Source organism: Drosophila simulans, chromosome 3R, assembly GCF_016746395.2.
Source record: "Drosophila simulans strain w501 chromosome 3R, Prin_Dsim_3.1, whole genome shotgun sequence".
NCBI lineage: Eukaryota > Metazoa > Arthropoda > Insecta > Diptera > Drosophilidae > Drosophila > Drosophila simulans.
This window is the reverse complement of record NC_052523.2, coordinates 23,590,432-23,605,480: the sequence shown is the minus strand read 5'-3', so window position 1 is coordinate 23,605,480 and position 15,049 is coordinate 23,590,432. Positions and strand designations below refer to the sequence as shown.

The 15,049-nt window shown below is 45.0% G+C and overlaps 1 protein-coding gene across 5 annotated transcripts in view; it reads left to right on the top strand.

Annotated features, from left to right (window-relative positions):
• LOC6729845 (nephrin) overlaps nt 1-15,049 on the top strand; it is a 62,703-nt gene that overhangs the window by 10,195 nt on the left and 37,459 nt on the right. For all 5 annotated transcript variants that reach the window (XM_016174578.3, XM_016174575.3, XM_016174577.3 and 2 more), the window contains exon 2: nt 8,711-9,438. In XM_016174578.3, the coding sequence (XP_016036582.1) occupies nt 9,147-9,438 (292 nt within the window). In that variant the 5' untranslated portion in view covers nt 8,711-9,146. The remainder of the gene's footprint in view (nt 1-8,710; nt 9,439-15,049) is intronic.

The following is a 15,049-nucleotide window of genomic DNA, read 5'->3' as shown; positions in this document are numbered from 1 at the left end:
CAAATTATTTATTGTGTGAATGAAATGTAAATTTTTAATTGATTTAAAAAAACGCTCTCAAATCGAATTCAACTCGCACCGAAACTCGGTCACATGTCAGCTCACGCGATTTTTGCCGCCAGTTGGCCATTGCTATTTTCCGGAGTTTCCCCCCCCCCCCCCCCCCCCCCCCTCGTACAAGGGGGAGGACGACAGGGAACAGGGGGCGTGGCAGTAATAGTAACTCTAACTGTGACTGCACCGAAACTGTTGACATTCACGCACAAATTGGATTTACTAACGAGTTGGCTTTGGCCAATGGGTGGCTTTGGCGTTGACGGTCGCCTGCTGTTTGTCACTTTTGGCACTTTTGTTATCGTACACCCCATCCCCATGTGAACAGCCCGAAAAAAAAACCCCGAAAAAATGCAAAAAAAAGCGAAAAAAAAAGGGGAAGAGGTCGGGAACTCGAAGCTTTCGCGCCTGTTATTTATGGCTTCGATTATCCCCGCACACAATGGGCCAACAAAGGAGCGGGGAAAGTGTTTGCCCTAAGCAAACCCAGTGGCAGCTTGGCAGCGTTTCCAAGCTGGCAATAAAACAAAACGCACACGCGTCCCATTCAGCCGGAACTTTTGGCGGCCAGGGAGGAGCTCCGCAGCTCCGGAGCTCCTATTTTCCGGGCGCAATTTGGGAATTTTCCGGGGGTCAAAGGCAGAGCATCGGAATCACAGAAGCAGCACAAGGACATGCCGAAAGAGGCTTTGCGTATTTTCAATAGTTGCCATTGTATACACACGAAACAATCGGAGGGGGGATGTTCGGGTTCACTGGGTGGTGGCACAGTTCCAGACAAAATAATATGAGTAATGCCAATACCATTCACTTCTTACAATAAGTAGATAATTCGAACTAAATCAGCAGCTTGAGAACTTAAATTTATCTTAAATTATTCTTAAAACAAAATTGAAACTTATACATTCTTTGAAAATCTTTGAAAATGATATATTTCCGCTATTTTGAACTATTTGAATGCCCACCACTGTTTCTACGCATATGCGTAGGGAAAAATCTGTGTGCTGATTTCAACGTTTGAATTATGATTTTCATGGGTGGAAGTTTTAGTTTGATTTTCGCCATCGTTTCGTCGCTTTTGTCACTGAGGATGTCGCCGGGGCTTTTGGCTTCGCTTGTGGTTTTGATTTCGGTTTGGGTGCCACTATATGCCATCGGCCATTCAACATTCGCTGTTTTCGGGTCTACGAACAAAATTTATATTCGCCACTAATGCGGCCACTCAAACTACACACACACACACACACCGAGAGAAAATGGCTTCGCTGGCTTGGGCTTGGGTTGTGCCTGTGGCCGTCTCTTTCTGCCCCTGTGGTTCCTTCTCTTTCTGCTGTACCGATATTCCCTGTGGCTCCTAAGTCGCTGGAGACTTTTAGCTGGGGCCATGTGAAAATGACTGAAATCGTATCGAAAATCAAAGGTCACTTTTGGGATCAATTCAAAAGGAATTGCCGCATTCAAATCGCTCTGAGGCACTTGTGAAAATACACAGAGAAAGCTGTTTACAGAAAGACAGAGAGAGAGAAGAGAGAGCGAGAGAGAGAGAGAGAGGGAGGAGCGGATAGGGAAAGGACCTCATATGTGTGCACAGATGCGGAGGCGAAGGATGTGGATATGTGCTGCCATAGATATTCAAACTAAATGGCGTCATCTATAACATGAGTACATGTGTGCGGGTGTGTCTCTGCTGACTGCCGATAGGAAATGAATTTTAATGATTGCCCCCGAAAAACTTTGGCCATAGCTGGCTAGATGGCTGAATGGCTTGTTTGTCCCGGCGAAAAGATGGTCGGAGCAGGACGAGGTCCTTTGCATATCGCCGCCTGATTGCTTGTTGTTCCTGCGAGGCAGCCCGAAAAGTTTGCACATTAAACTGTTTATTTTAAGTAGCCGATAACTGGAGTGTGGGCCAAGTGTGCGTGTGTGTGAGTTCGAGTTGAACCCCTGACCCCAACGCCCCAGCATTTTGCCCATTGCGTAGGGGAGGTGTGGCGCAAAATGCAAACAATTTTCCATGATGCGGCACGTGCTACGCCTCAGCCATTTCACTCGTGCATCTTGCCGCCTCTCAGCTGCTGGCAATATGTCAAGAATCCGCGATTCCATTGCCCCTTCGCTCGGTTTATTTCTGGCCCGCGGGCTAATTAAAAATATCTGCTCTTTCGACTCTAGAAAGCATATAGAATGCTGAATCTAGAATGCCATATGCAAATGCATTTGTGTCATTCGCTATTCATGACTATTAATTAAATGGCCAAGTAAATATTTCCCCGACATACTTGGATAGACACTTGAAGCAGCAGTCATTTTTCCCCGAGGAGAAATAGATTGCTACCCCTGCCAGAGTCTATAATTGGTTTTGGCTTTTCCGAGAAGGGTTCCCTTTTTGGCCCCCATCCGATTTCTCAGTGCTCCTCCTTACCAACTCCATCCCCCCAATCTGCTCTCAATTTACTTTTAATTTGATTTCTCAGCGCTTGGCGCTTTGTTTATTTTTCTAATTAATACGAAAACAAGTTGCAAGTTGTTCTGTTCTATTTCGTTGGCCAGCAGCCAGGTAGTCCCCTTCTCGGGCCACCAGTACACCAGTCCGTCACTCGTCGGATTCCCAGTGGGATAAGTGGATTAGCACAGTTTGGACCACTACCACTAGCCACTAGCCTTATATATACTACATACATACCTATGTACCACAACTAACGCATACAGCAACGCTTAACGCCGCTTTAAGAAGGCATAATTAATTAGTTATGGCCGATGGTTGGGGCAGTGTGATGTGTGCTTTTTGCCGTCGACCTTATCGCAGCTTTCCGATAAGAGAATAAATAATGAAAGATAAACAAAGTCAGTCAAGGCTGAGACAAGCTAACAAAAACAAGACCAAAAGGACATCTGCGTTCTGTTCTCGTGGCATGAGTTGCTGGGTGGCTGTGGGTGTGGTTGTCGTTCTGGGTGTGGGTGTGGGTTAAACGTCATGTGTTTTAAATGAAATGATCCCTGTCACGCCCCCTCAGGCCAACGGCCTTTTGTGTAGCCAGGTGACAAGCTGAAATCTTAAAGTTGACATCTGCTACCCCCGCTTCGGCTGGCAATGGAAAAATGAAAATGTAGACGCCCCAACTACCTTGAAGTAAAATTTAATTATTGGCAATGCCAGCGTTGAAGGCTTGATAAATTAGATATTTAATTCGGCGAACAGGAGAGTATAAAAATGCAAAACACAAGAAGCGACCGTTAAATAATTGTTTCTGACAAAAAATTCCGACCACGAAAAGGGTTCGTCGACCGAACCAAAATGGGTGAAAAAATCGGTCGAAACTTTGGGCTCACCCACGTTTTTTTGTTGGCCTGAAAGTTGAGAGCTGAAGATTATTAATTGAAGGATTAGAAGGCGTTCAAAGGCAAATGCTGTGCGGCTTGCTGGCCAACTAACTTCAATTTAAATTCAAATTTCGGGCTCGGCCCGGGACACGTGTAAATATATTTGGCAATTTAAAACGTTTAATTTAATTGCAACAGCTGTTATTTCAAATTGAAGAAACGGCAAACTTTGTCGCTAACAAATGTGTTGGCATTAATAAAGACCGGAAGTTTGTGCGGAGATATGCGAACACCAAATTAAAGCCAGCCAAGAGTGTGTAAATAAATAAGGAATCGCCGACATGATTGACGGATGAGCCGGGATTTGGAAAAGGGGTAAGGATAGGGTAGGGCATGTGAGCCAAACTTGGGGCCATGGCCCAAATGAAAGTCTGCCGCAGAAGCGCCACCTGTGATCCTGGCGCATGTTGTCAAATTTAAGGTAAATTTGGTGGCAACCGCAGCCAAAGCGGCAGCCGTCGTGTTTACCCATTTGGTTTATTTATATAAAGCTGTCAGGGCGTTTGCACAGGTGAGGGGAGCGAATCACTGGCTCCTCGGCGTCCACATGCCAGGCGACCAGTTCCACGACTCGCTTCCCTCTGACTGACAGTCGTCCAGGGACGAGTAGAGCTTTGTATCCAGCCCATACCCTAGCCATTCTGGCCACAAACTTTTCTCACACACCGCCCCCCTTGTGACCGTGTGCGTGCACTAAATTAGTCAAATGGAGTAGTTTTTTATGTAATTTCCCTTTGTGATTTCCGGATTGCACAGGAAAATGGCCCAAGGCGTCCGAACACAAAGATAAAGTGAATTGCGGCAGCCCATTGTCCTTGTTTTTTAAACCTTTTGTGCCGTGCTATCGCAGCTACTCATTCTCCGAGGCATTAATCAAACTTCAGGTGTTTTTACTCTGAAATATTGAATTTTAACGAAAAACTATAAAAGTTGCAAAACCCGAAAGTCGTACATTACTTTTAAGAACTTGTTTCGACTTAAATAGGAATACATTTATAAAGCTCTTACCTACTAGCATTTCCTTAGTTTCCTCTACTGTTTTGCTACACATTTAACTTAAAAGCCAAAAGCCGAAGAAAAATGAAAAATTCGAAGGGAGTAAAATCAAAGACTGTAATCTCTCAATGAAAGAATGAGAAATTGAAGTGCCCACTATAAACACATGAATAAATTCTTATATGAGGAGCTATATGATGTACGACAAGGAGCCTTCGACATGGAGCTTGCTCCTTTGTTTGCCTTGGCCGGCTGCCCAAACATGAGCTTGGAATCCACTGAGTGCGAACGAACATCTATGGCAAAAACATACAAAATATGTAAAAAAAAAAATGAAAAAGAAAAACTTCAATCAATGCAGGGGACGCAATGAGGCCAAAAGGTCAGTGCCTGGACGGCAAATATTTATTTAAACAAGAATCAAGCGAAAAAAAAATATAAAACATACACTCGCACGCAAAGCAGTATACAAAAAAATAAGCGAGGGAAAAGCATATTTAATATTTACCCGGAGCGAAGGGGATTTGATTAAAGCATTTTTGCATGCGCCCACCTTTGTGCATTAATTTTTAATTTTCATTACACAGAATGTTGCGTATCGTCTTGCCAATTATCGGGAATATTCAGTACGCAACGCATGAGAAAAACCGACTGGAGCGTGACAAATAAATTAGGCCAATTATATTGAATTGTCTGATTGATTCGACCAACTGCCTTTTGCCGGCCTAATTGTTATTTTTTCTGCCCGCTCTTGCGGACGATGTTCTGCATTAATTTATGTTTTTTCATAAGACGCCGCCTGCTGATGTAATAAACGCATAAAGGATATTAATGAGCTGCTGTTTGCTTATCCTCCGCCGCTCCATGCTCACCCGATTTGCTTTTACTTCAGCTGAAAAGGCAACTAATTGCTTACTTACACACACATATGTAGTGGTGGTGTGGTGGGAAGTGGGCACTGGCATAGAAGGAGCAGAACTTATTGCTCATGCTGGCAGGCTCTGTTCTCACATATTTCACAAATTGCGCATACGACATGTTAAACGCCTCGCACGCACACCACGCGCCAAACACACGCTCCAAGTCACGGGCAAGTCAGCGCCAAGCGCATTATCAGGCCATAGTGGGCAGGTTGGCGGCTCCTCTGCCCTGGCATCCGCTACTCACTGCTGGCTCCTTTTGTCATAATTCAACTTTTATTTATACACACAAACAGATACACTGAAAAGTGGTATGGGATGTCATGCCAATAATAGCTTGGCATGACAAATAATAAGGCATTCAAACTACTTATCTTTATAAACGTTTATTTATTCCCATCTTTCATTTAAGCGCATAAATTTTTGTAACACAAAATTCCTCGCAGTGCACCGCAACAATGCCAGCGAAATGTTCTTTGAATGGCGCTAAAAGTATGCCGCATGGTGTAATAACACGCGTCGTCGCCAAGAAGTTGGCGCTTCTTGTGGCGCTTCAGCTGCTCCTCAGCTGCTCCCGTTGGTCCTGTTGGTCCTGTTAGTCCTGTGACAGTGACAGCAGCGGTACTTACGCTTGTCAGACGCATGCTTATGATATATCACACGCTGGCACATTCGCCGTTCGAGGAGGAGCCCCCTTAAGCCCCCCTTTTTTGGGTTCTGCTCCCAGCTGGCCGATAAGTGGAGGAGGCTGTCACTTAGATTCACACTGCGTCTATCTGTCGCCTGCATGCGTTGACTGACTGACTGCAGCTGAATTTATATTTTATTTCATTTCATTTCATATTATTTTATTTCAAAATTTATGCCAGCTGCCATCGCCCGCTTACGCCGAGAGTTATGCGTCTTTGACTTTATTGAGCATGTGGATTGCACAATGCATGGGGGAGTTCTCTCACCCCAGATTGCCATCCCATTCCCGATCCCAATCCCAGTTCCATTTCTATTCCCACACGCAATCCCGCCTCCTTGGCCCCCTCCTCCATTACCATATGGGAGTGGCCTGGGGCGCGGGGGTTTTTATGCGGCGTTAAATCTTGAGGAAATTGTGTCACATTATGATGAACATTTATGGCAAAGTTGAGCATTTGCCCATAAATTTGTGAGCCCTGATGACGGGTTCCCGGATTCCCGGATGCCCTGGTTCCCTGGCTCGCCGACTGGGTGCAGGAGTGGTAGCCGGGCCTAACGATGATGGAGTGGCTGTGGTAATTTGACAAGGCTAAAATCTGCAAAGACGCACGATGCCTGATAGGTGGGCGGATGAATGGCACTACTAGCACCTGACCAGCAAAACCAATCAATAGGCAAATAAGCAAGTAGGCAAGCAGACATGGCCACTGCCTGCGGCTGGCAGCTACCAAAATAGCCAAATGCCAGAATGGCCAGCAGATCAGATCAGCCGGCTTTCTCAGAGGCTTTCGTTTGGACAAACTGTGCTATTTTCGACACACAATTCCTTATAAATTGGACAACTAATTCTTTGTCGGTAAATGCTTCCCAACTTGGACTAACCGGACTAACTGGGGCTTTAAGCGTCAGTAGTTGGCCATAGTTATACGATACTCGGCAGCAACAACGCCTGGAAGTGAAATTAAACTTTTCCCTCCGGTCCGGGGAAAATCCCTTTCATTAGCCTTGTCCCCTCCTGTTTTGTGTTCGAATTGGCAAACTTTTTTAATTAGCAAATCTTCCACTTGGTGTCATTAAAGTTCAGGCCGAAACGTCACAATGCAACTGCGAAGTCGTCTCTCGTCTTTCGCCCTTTCTCACTTCGCCTAGTTAATTAATCAGCAATAAAATATGCTAACTGAATGCCACAGATACGCAGCAAAAGGCAGCGGCAGCTGACTCTATAGGACTATATATACACCCGATATTTTTGTGTAGCTTTATCCCTAAGGGGCAGACAGATGGAGCAACATGCGTTGCTTGTCGGAAATTTACTAATGAGCAAAGTTTGACTGTCAATAGCCTCAGTTCTCACCCCGGTTAATTTATGGGCAGGTAACAAGAAAAGAGGGAATAAAGAAAGCATGAAATACAGGTACACCGGGAGAAAGTACTCATCTGCATTCATAAAGGAATAAATGTACTCTGCATTAGTATCCAACATATATTTTTAAAAGAATTTTTAGCCGTGTAAAAGCAAAAGCATATGGGCCGTGGTATATCCGCCCCTTAAAGAAAGGCAGGATTTCAAGTTATTATCTTTTAATCAAATGGCATCATACAGATTTATGAACTTTTCGCGAAGAACATATATTATTTATTTGCACTCCTTGGCGCACACATCAATTTCGCAAGTGTGTGTGTGTGTGTGCTCCACAAATGCTCATTAAAACCGTCGTAACACACACAAACGCACTCAGTAGAGAAAGAGAAGAAAGTTGTCGCATGGTTGCCGATACAAAATGTTGCATAATTAAGCGAGCACGCGTTTTCTGGGTTAAGGTGAAAGTGAGAGGTCCTGCAACCCCCGACTCGTCTTCACTCCATTAATGCAACACCAGTGGGTTAAGGGCCAAGTAAGCGTGACGCACGAGCGGTTTTCATCGGGGTTGCACAGCAAGCTGGAGTATATTTTGGCTTATCAATTTTGATGCGTTGTTTAATTGTCGACACTCGTGCTCCTCGAAAACACGCAATTAAAAGGCGCAGCGGCAACATTTGGCTAGGTGATAAAGCAGCACTCAGCGAGGGCTCGATTTTATGGGCCAACAAACCGGGGGTTAAGCAGATGAGAGTCGAGAGTTCCAAGTTACGAAGGGGGTGCGGTTCCTTGGGGGTGGGAAGGTCATGCCTCAGCTGCTGGCGAGCACATAAATCTACAGCCTTAATTACGCATCTCACATTGAAACGCGCCATTAATCACACTTCATCGATGCGCTGGCCACATAAAACAACCAATTTCGAGGAGTGTACTCCCCTCGAATCCTCCGAATGCTCCGACTCCTTTGTGAGTCAGTCTTATGGGCTCCTCGATTCCACTTCTGGACTTACCCTTTTCGACCAGCTCTTTACGAGCCCAATTTGACTGACGTCCAACGTATAAACATTTTTATTAGCACTTTTCATATTTCTGCCAGCCACTTGCTACAACACTTGAATTAAAACCGTGAATTAAATATATTCCATACGCGATCTAAAAACATACAATATATTGAGTCTCTATAAAATAGCTTTTCGGAAGTGAATTCTTTCTTTTAAATACATTTTTACTTTATTTTTTTCTTGTGTACCTCCCCCAAGAAAACAATCAGCACTTGCTCATGTTTTGACGTTTGGTTTTCTATTCGCAGGGTTCCCGACCAGCAATCCACCGAAATAAAAAAAAGAAAGGAATGTCCATAAAAGGGCGAATAAACATGTAAAAGCACATTAAGCGATGCTACGGACTTGATCTGACTCACACGGACATGCATTCGTAAATGTCGGCGGAAATGCTCTTTTTATGGGCCACGAGTACATTGGCGCTTCATTAAAGGCAACGGCGGAAGCGGAAATAGCCGAGCGGCCATAACAAGGAGACGCGTGTTTATTGGCGCCAGGTCAGAAGCGCAGAAACGCAGAAACCCGAATTGCCAACTGCAAGCTGGCAAGCTGCAACATTCTGTACTCCTCGGCAATACTTGTATACTCTCGCTTGTTTCTTTGACACTTTGGTCAAATTGAAGTTTGCCACATAAATGACGAGACGGTCTTGCGTTTGGCACAACGCACCGCAAGCACGACAAAATGACAGCCATGCAGCTTTTATTGCCAACAAGCGGAAAGCCAACAAATACACTGGAAACCGAGACAACAGCCATGCAAACGACATATTGGCCAAGACAAACCGGCAACAGCAACAGCAAAAGCAACACGAACTGCAAGTGCAACATCAACACACATCGAAAATCACGGACGAGATGCCCGGACAATGGGAAAACGATTTGGGCTGTCGGCTTCACGTTGGTCCTGTTGACTTGCCTGCAGCAACTGAAATCGGTTTCGGCGGACGAGGAGTCGCAGGATTTTCAAAAGAACAGTGAGTACCAGCAGCAACCACCAGCAACAACTGTATTACTCGCAATAACAATAACAGCTAACGATTGGCAGGAGTTTTGGACTCGGGCTCTAGTTGGGTTGGCTCTCGTCGGATTGGATTGGGTTGAGTGCGCTTTGCACCGAAAACTGAAAAGAAAGTCAGCATCAAACTCAGTTATTTGCAGCTGTAACGAGCTGCTGCTTTCCCCTCAAATTATTGAAGGGAAGTCTTGCTCGTTATGGTCTGCGCTCGTCATTAGGATTTGCCCAGACAATAGAAACTGTTTAAAATGCAGGAATATTTGGTGGGATTCGAAATAAGCACAGAAGAACCAGTGGGAAACTCTTCGGTAAATATGAAAAGCCAGGAATGGGAATGTTTGGACTGTGGTTTTGGGATTAACGGTTCAGCTAGATTTAATGTTAGTACGAAATAAATTTGTTAGCTTCTGAATGCATAACATATATGGAAAGAACTTACCATAAGTTGATGTTTTATCTTGAATTTAAATGCGCCTTCTTCGTTCAACTCAAACTTCATTTCCGTTGGCCCTGGCCAACACCTGTTCACAATCCCATAAGCTCGCAGAACCGCTGGCCACTTGATTTGATCATCGGAATGTAAATCCTTAGATGGGGAAAAGAAAAGGAAAAGAGCCAAACTATGCCAAGAGGTCATCGCATTTTCGCTCACGTCTGCACAAAACGTTCATCTTGCTGAAGCATTTTGTGCAAACTTGCAAATCATGCGACGACTGCCAAAAATCCTTATCAATGTGCGTTAGATAAAACGTGCTGAACTTTTTCCACCAGCATTTTCGCCTTGGCTTTTGGTACATTTTTCAAAACGAAGACAAAACTTGCAAGCCATGGCTGCGAGAGGCGTCAGCACTTTTGGCCAAACAACTTTATAATTTGCGAGGTCGAGGATGTGTTGGGTCTGCCTTGCTGCCTTTCGGACTTTCCGCTCGAGGATTCCATATCGCCGGGTATCGGTGCGAGTAGTGATGGAAAACCGGTGGTGCCTTGTGCTTTTTACGAGCGTCTCAACTGGTCTCAACTTGTTGTTGCGAGTAGTTGGTCGGTCGGTCGATGGTAACCTTGGGGCAAATCCCATTTCCCCAATATCTGATGCCGCCCCTTTCTGCCCGCCGGCCAGTCGACAAAAACAAATCATAATTCGGCATCGACATCAGCATATTTTCCTTTCGGGCTCGTCGTCTGCGTGCCGCCTTCCTTTGTTGCCTTACAGGATCTTGTTTCGGAGAACTGGATGGGTTGGGCTGGTTGGGTTGGGACGTGGCCAAAGGCGCCTGAAATTTATGACAGGATTTGCCGAAATCGAGACACATTTTCCAGCATTTTCTATTACGCTGCCGTTTGTCGTCGTCGAGCGTCGGGCCCACCGATGCATGGGATTTTGTAGTAAATTGAATTTCTATACTCGGATTTAGACATTTTCCGACTTGGGCGTCATGGACGTTTGGCTTTTGTCTGAGCATCCCGGGCATTAAATTTAATTACGTTTGCCGCTTTATTAGCGCCAATCCTCGTCTGACTCCGGTTTCAACTTGGCATTTGCATGGCTACGCCAGCAAAGCCTCTTTTTTCTCATTCCCTCAAGTACCTCGATGACTCCCATTGACTTGACTTGCTATTGATCCGGCTAAAGGAATTTCGGCGTGTATCTCAAACTGTGGCCAAAACACACATTGGATGCGTGGTGACGCCTTAAGCGGAATCCAAATGTGCTGCGTATCGTTGGCACATAAACAAGTCCCAGCACATCGCGTGTTTTGGGGGAACCAGTTCCAGAGCCAACCAGCCAGGAGATATGGCTTCCGTTTGTCGCATGAATATTTTCATCATAATCGTCGCTATTTTTATGTTCCTGCTGACGCTACAGCAACAACTGCACGCGGAGAAAATAGATTTCGATTTCGAAAGACTCTAATTGGTCTTGATATTGATTGCTCACAAACCAATCTAGTCAAAGAGAAATATTGAGAAGACTTATGTGTTTCATTCACTATTTTAAAAATATGATCGTTTTGGTATGACGTTGTTTAGCAGATCTAAAGGGTTTATACTCATATTTTTTCCTTAATTTTGCATTAATTTTTTAGGTGTACAAGTATTGAAGCGCTTTGGCATTAGGGGGATTTATTGTGTGTGTGTGTCCCCTATGCAAATCTCTTGCTGTGCTCCTGCTGCTTTTTCCCTGGCCTTGGCTTTGCTTTGATGGGCAATCAACACGCTCGCAAAAAGTGTTCATATGCATGCACTGGGAGAAAAAACCACCCCAAGGGCAGTGGGCGTGGCGGTTTAGATCACAGGCGGCGTCACTAAGCGCACATTCGATTGCAATGAAAACATGAAAACATCCACAAGGGCACTCCACATATATTTACCCAGGCATTTCTCATTCTTCACTCGCCTCATCAGCGCATCGTTTGTGTTGTAAATTGATTTTTTGTTAATTTTTATGGACTTCAAAGGAAAAAACAGCAGCAGAAGATGCAGTTGCAGATGAAGGGTGCAGCACATGTGCAACAAACAAGCAGCAAGCATCCCATCCATCCATCCAGCGAAGAAGCGTGGAAAAATTTCACAAATATATATTTCCATAAATATTTTATTTATAAACACGCGCGCGTTCGCAGTGTCAAAACAGCGTCATAAGCGCTGCCAGGCGGTCAGAATGGATGCCCCACCATGTGGAGTGCACCAATGGCTGGGGAGTGGATTGGAGCGGGTAGGGGGCGCATATGGATGTGGATGCAGAGCAGGAGCTGCACGGGCGGCAGAAGCGCCACAAGTCAAGTGCAACATCGGCGCTGGCAAATGAAAATTTCGTTGCATTTTGTATCTCTGAAGTTGCGACGCGTCGCAGCAAGATGCAAAGTTCAATTTCACATGTGGAAAATAACAGTGGCACCAAATACGAAAGGAGAACACAAACCGGTAGGAGGGAGCTCGAAAATACAACAGAGGAAGCACATGTCACACTGCACACAGTACGTGTGTGCGGTGGAAATGGCTGGGGTGTGGGCTGAAAATGCTGGAAAAACTGGGAGGAAACTGCCAAGGGGAGCAACTGACTTGACAGACGGCACCGACACGAGAGTGGAAAATAAATTGATGCAGCGGGAAATGCAGAGAGTGCCGGAAAGAAAAGGAAAAGCGCACCACGATAGATGGAATGCCAGGGAGAAAGAATGTCCAGCCAGGTAAAGCACTATAGCGATACAACTAAAGATAGAAACGGACTTGCACATAACTTTTAAATGCTATAGACAACTAGCAATAAATTGAAAAAAAGCATCGATTATGCAGCTTAAATGAATGTGTAGTTTTTACGCCAGCTCAATTTAACTTGGTAAAAAGCGAGAAATGTATAAGTTCAATAAAATGCTCTTTAGACACAGTCTCCTTTGTCAACTAGTTAAATATGGGGTTTCATTAAAAAGCTGAAAGGTTGGCACTCATTCAATGGCCGAGTCACAAAAGTGCAGCCCCCAGCCGATCAATATGTTGACATAATATCGAGCAGAAAACTTGGTCTTAGAACTACTATTGAGTGGTAAACTTGAGGCTCCATTGTTTGGCCCACAAAAGGCGAGCGAGTCCGAGGATGGGAACATGTGTAGTTTCTGTAGTTTCTGTGGATGCGAAGACAATGACAATTCCCCGGGCGGAATTTGTACTCCCACTCCCGTGCCATTCTATATGTTTTTCACACACATTTCACATTTTCTTCGGTCTTAATTTTCTTTTGCACTCGACCATCTCGCCATCAGATCTGAACCCATGCCCGGCCGCAGAGTGTTTCTCATAAATATTATTGCATTTTCGCATCTCCTGCTGTTGTTTATGAACTGCATTTTCCCCGCAACTCGGCCATGTGCCACTCACAACTACCAGCAACAGCTACCATCACCACCCCCTTGGAAAAGCTTTTTAGACCGAGTTGATTCAACACGACTCGAACAACTTGAACTGGCCGCAACAAAAGCGCTGGCAATAGCCACTTCCTGTTTAGCGCGAAATTTCAATTATGAGCAAACACGACCACCCCCCACCACACCCCCTGCGCACTCAAACGCCCCCTGTCGGGCAGAAGAATAGATAAAGTAATATGCACAAGTTTCCGTTTTCATTATTAAACAGAAGAAATCACTTTTGGCCCATTTTCATGGGCGTCGGGGCGTGCACTCCTGCAGATGTTTCATTTCTGGTCGGGAAAACGAATCGCTGAAATCGTTCTCCCCCAAATATATAGTTTGGTATAGTATATATGCCATCCTGAACGTCCAGCTGAGTATGTGGTTGTATTCAGAGTTATATATGTATAAGTTACTGCGCCCGCTGACTACTCAAACGTGACTGGCCAAAGTTTTTCAATAAACTTTAACAAGAAAACATTAAAAAGCCACAACGCTGGCGCATTTCCATTTCCAGTGGCTCGGCGAGAGCAGCCAAGAAGTCAAAGCTTCAACTCCATAAAAGCGGCAAATAGTTGTGTGAAAAGGCAGTTACCCCATCCTCCTGCCGGCATATAGATCCTTTTTTGTGCGTTTCCCACTGACTCTGCCCCGGGAGACGGGACGCGGCGAGTTCGCATATAAATTTCAAATAAAAAGCAAATCTACGGAACTTCTTCTTGGCCAGCTTCGGTGTCAGCTGGTGCCGCTCTAGCTGCTCAGCTTTCTGCTCCAGATACACGGAAAATAAAAAGTGCTTGGTTTAGTTGAAAATACTTATGGCTATGCTCTCTTATTTGTTAATCACTAATGCGATTGATTCATATTTATTATAATAGTTTATATAATCTTGGAGTTCTCAGTTTGACCTGTTATCTGATAACTTATTATTTAGTTAGCTTGCTGTATTTTCTCGCAGTGCACTGATTCCTCATCATCGTGTTCGGGTCTTGCGATGATGCCACCCGCGAGGCTGCTGATGGCTGGCAGTGCCGCATTACGCGGCAGCGGAATGAAATAAATATCATTTTATGACTTTTTAACTTGTTTCTCTCGCTCGCGCTTCCCTTTTTAGATGCCTTTAACAAGCGCAATAAATGCAACACTAAGGATGAATGGTTGGGGTTTTTCCAGCGGGGGGATACAATCGCTGGAGGGACTCTATAAAGTCGGATTGTCGGAGGAGGGAGCATAAGATCTGGCACTTGCAGCTGCTGTTGGCCGGCTTTTATGGGCCGCAACTTCCCTTTTGTTGCTGGTATTTTTAGCTGCTCAACGCATTTGCATTTTGCACTTGATTGAGTGCCCGCCGAACTCCTCATTTCCCCCTTGGCATCCCCCATGTCGTGCCCCACCACCGATTTTCCGGACTGTGAGTAATGCTTCCGTTAATCAGCGCCACCACCACCATCACACCATCGACCTTGTGTTTGTTAGTCAGCCGAAAGTCAAAAGGTGCAAATCAGTTAACGTTTGCCATCGACAACAGCGTTTGGTCCTTTGCACTTTGTCCTTTCTGCTTTCAGCTCTCCGCTTTCCGCTCCACTTCAGTTCACTTCGAAATTAACCCTTCGGGGGCATGGGTTTCGTTTCGTTAGTCATAAAAAATTCAATTTTATGAGCGCCTTT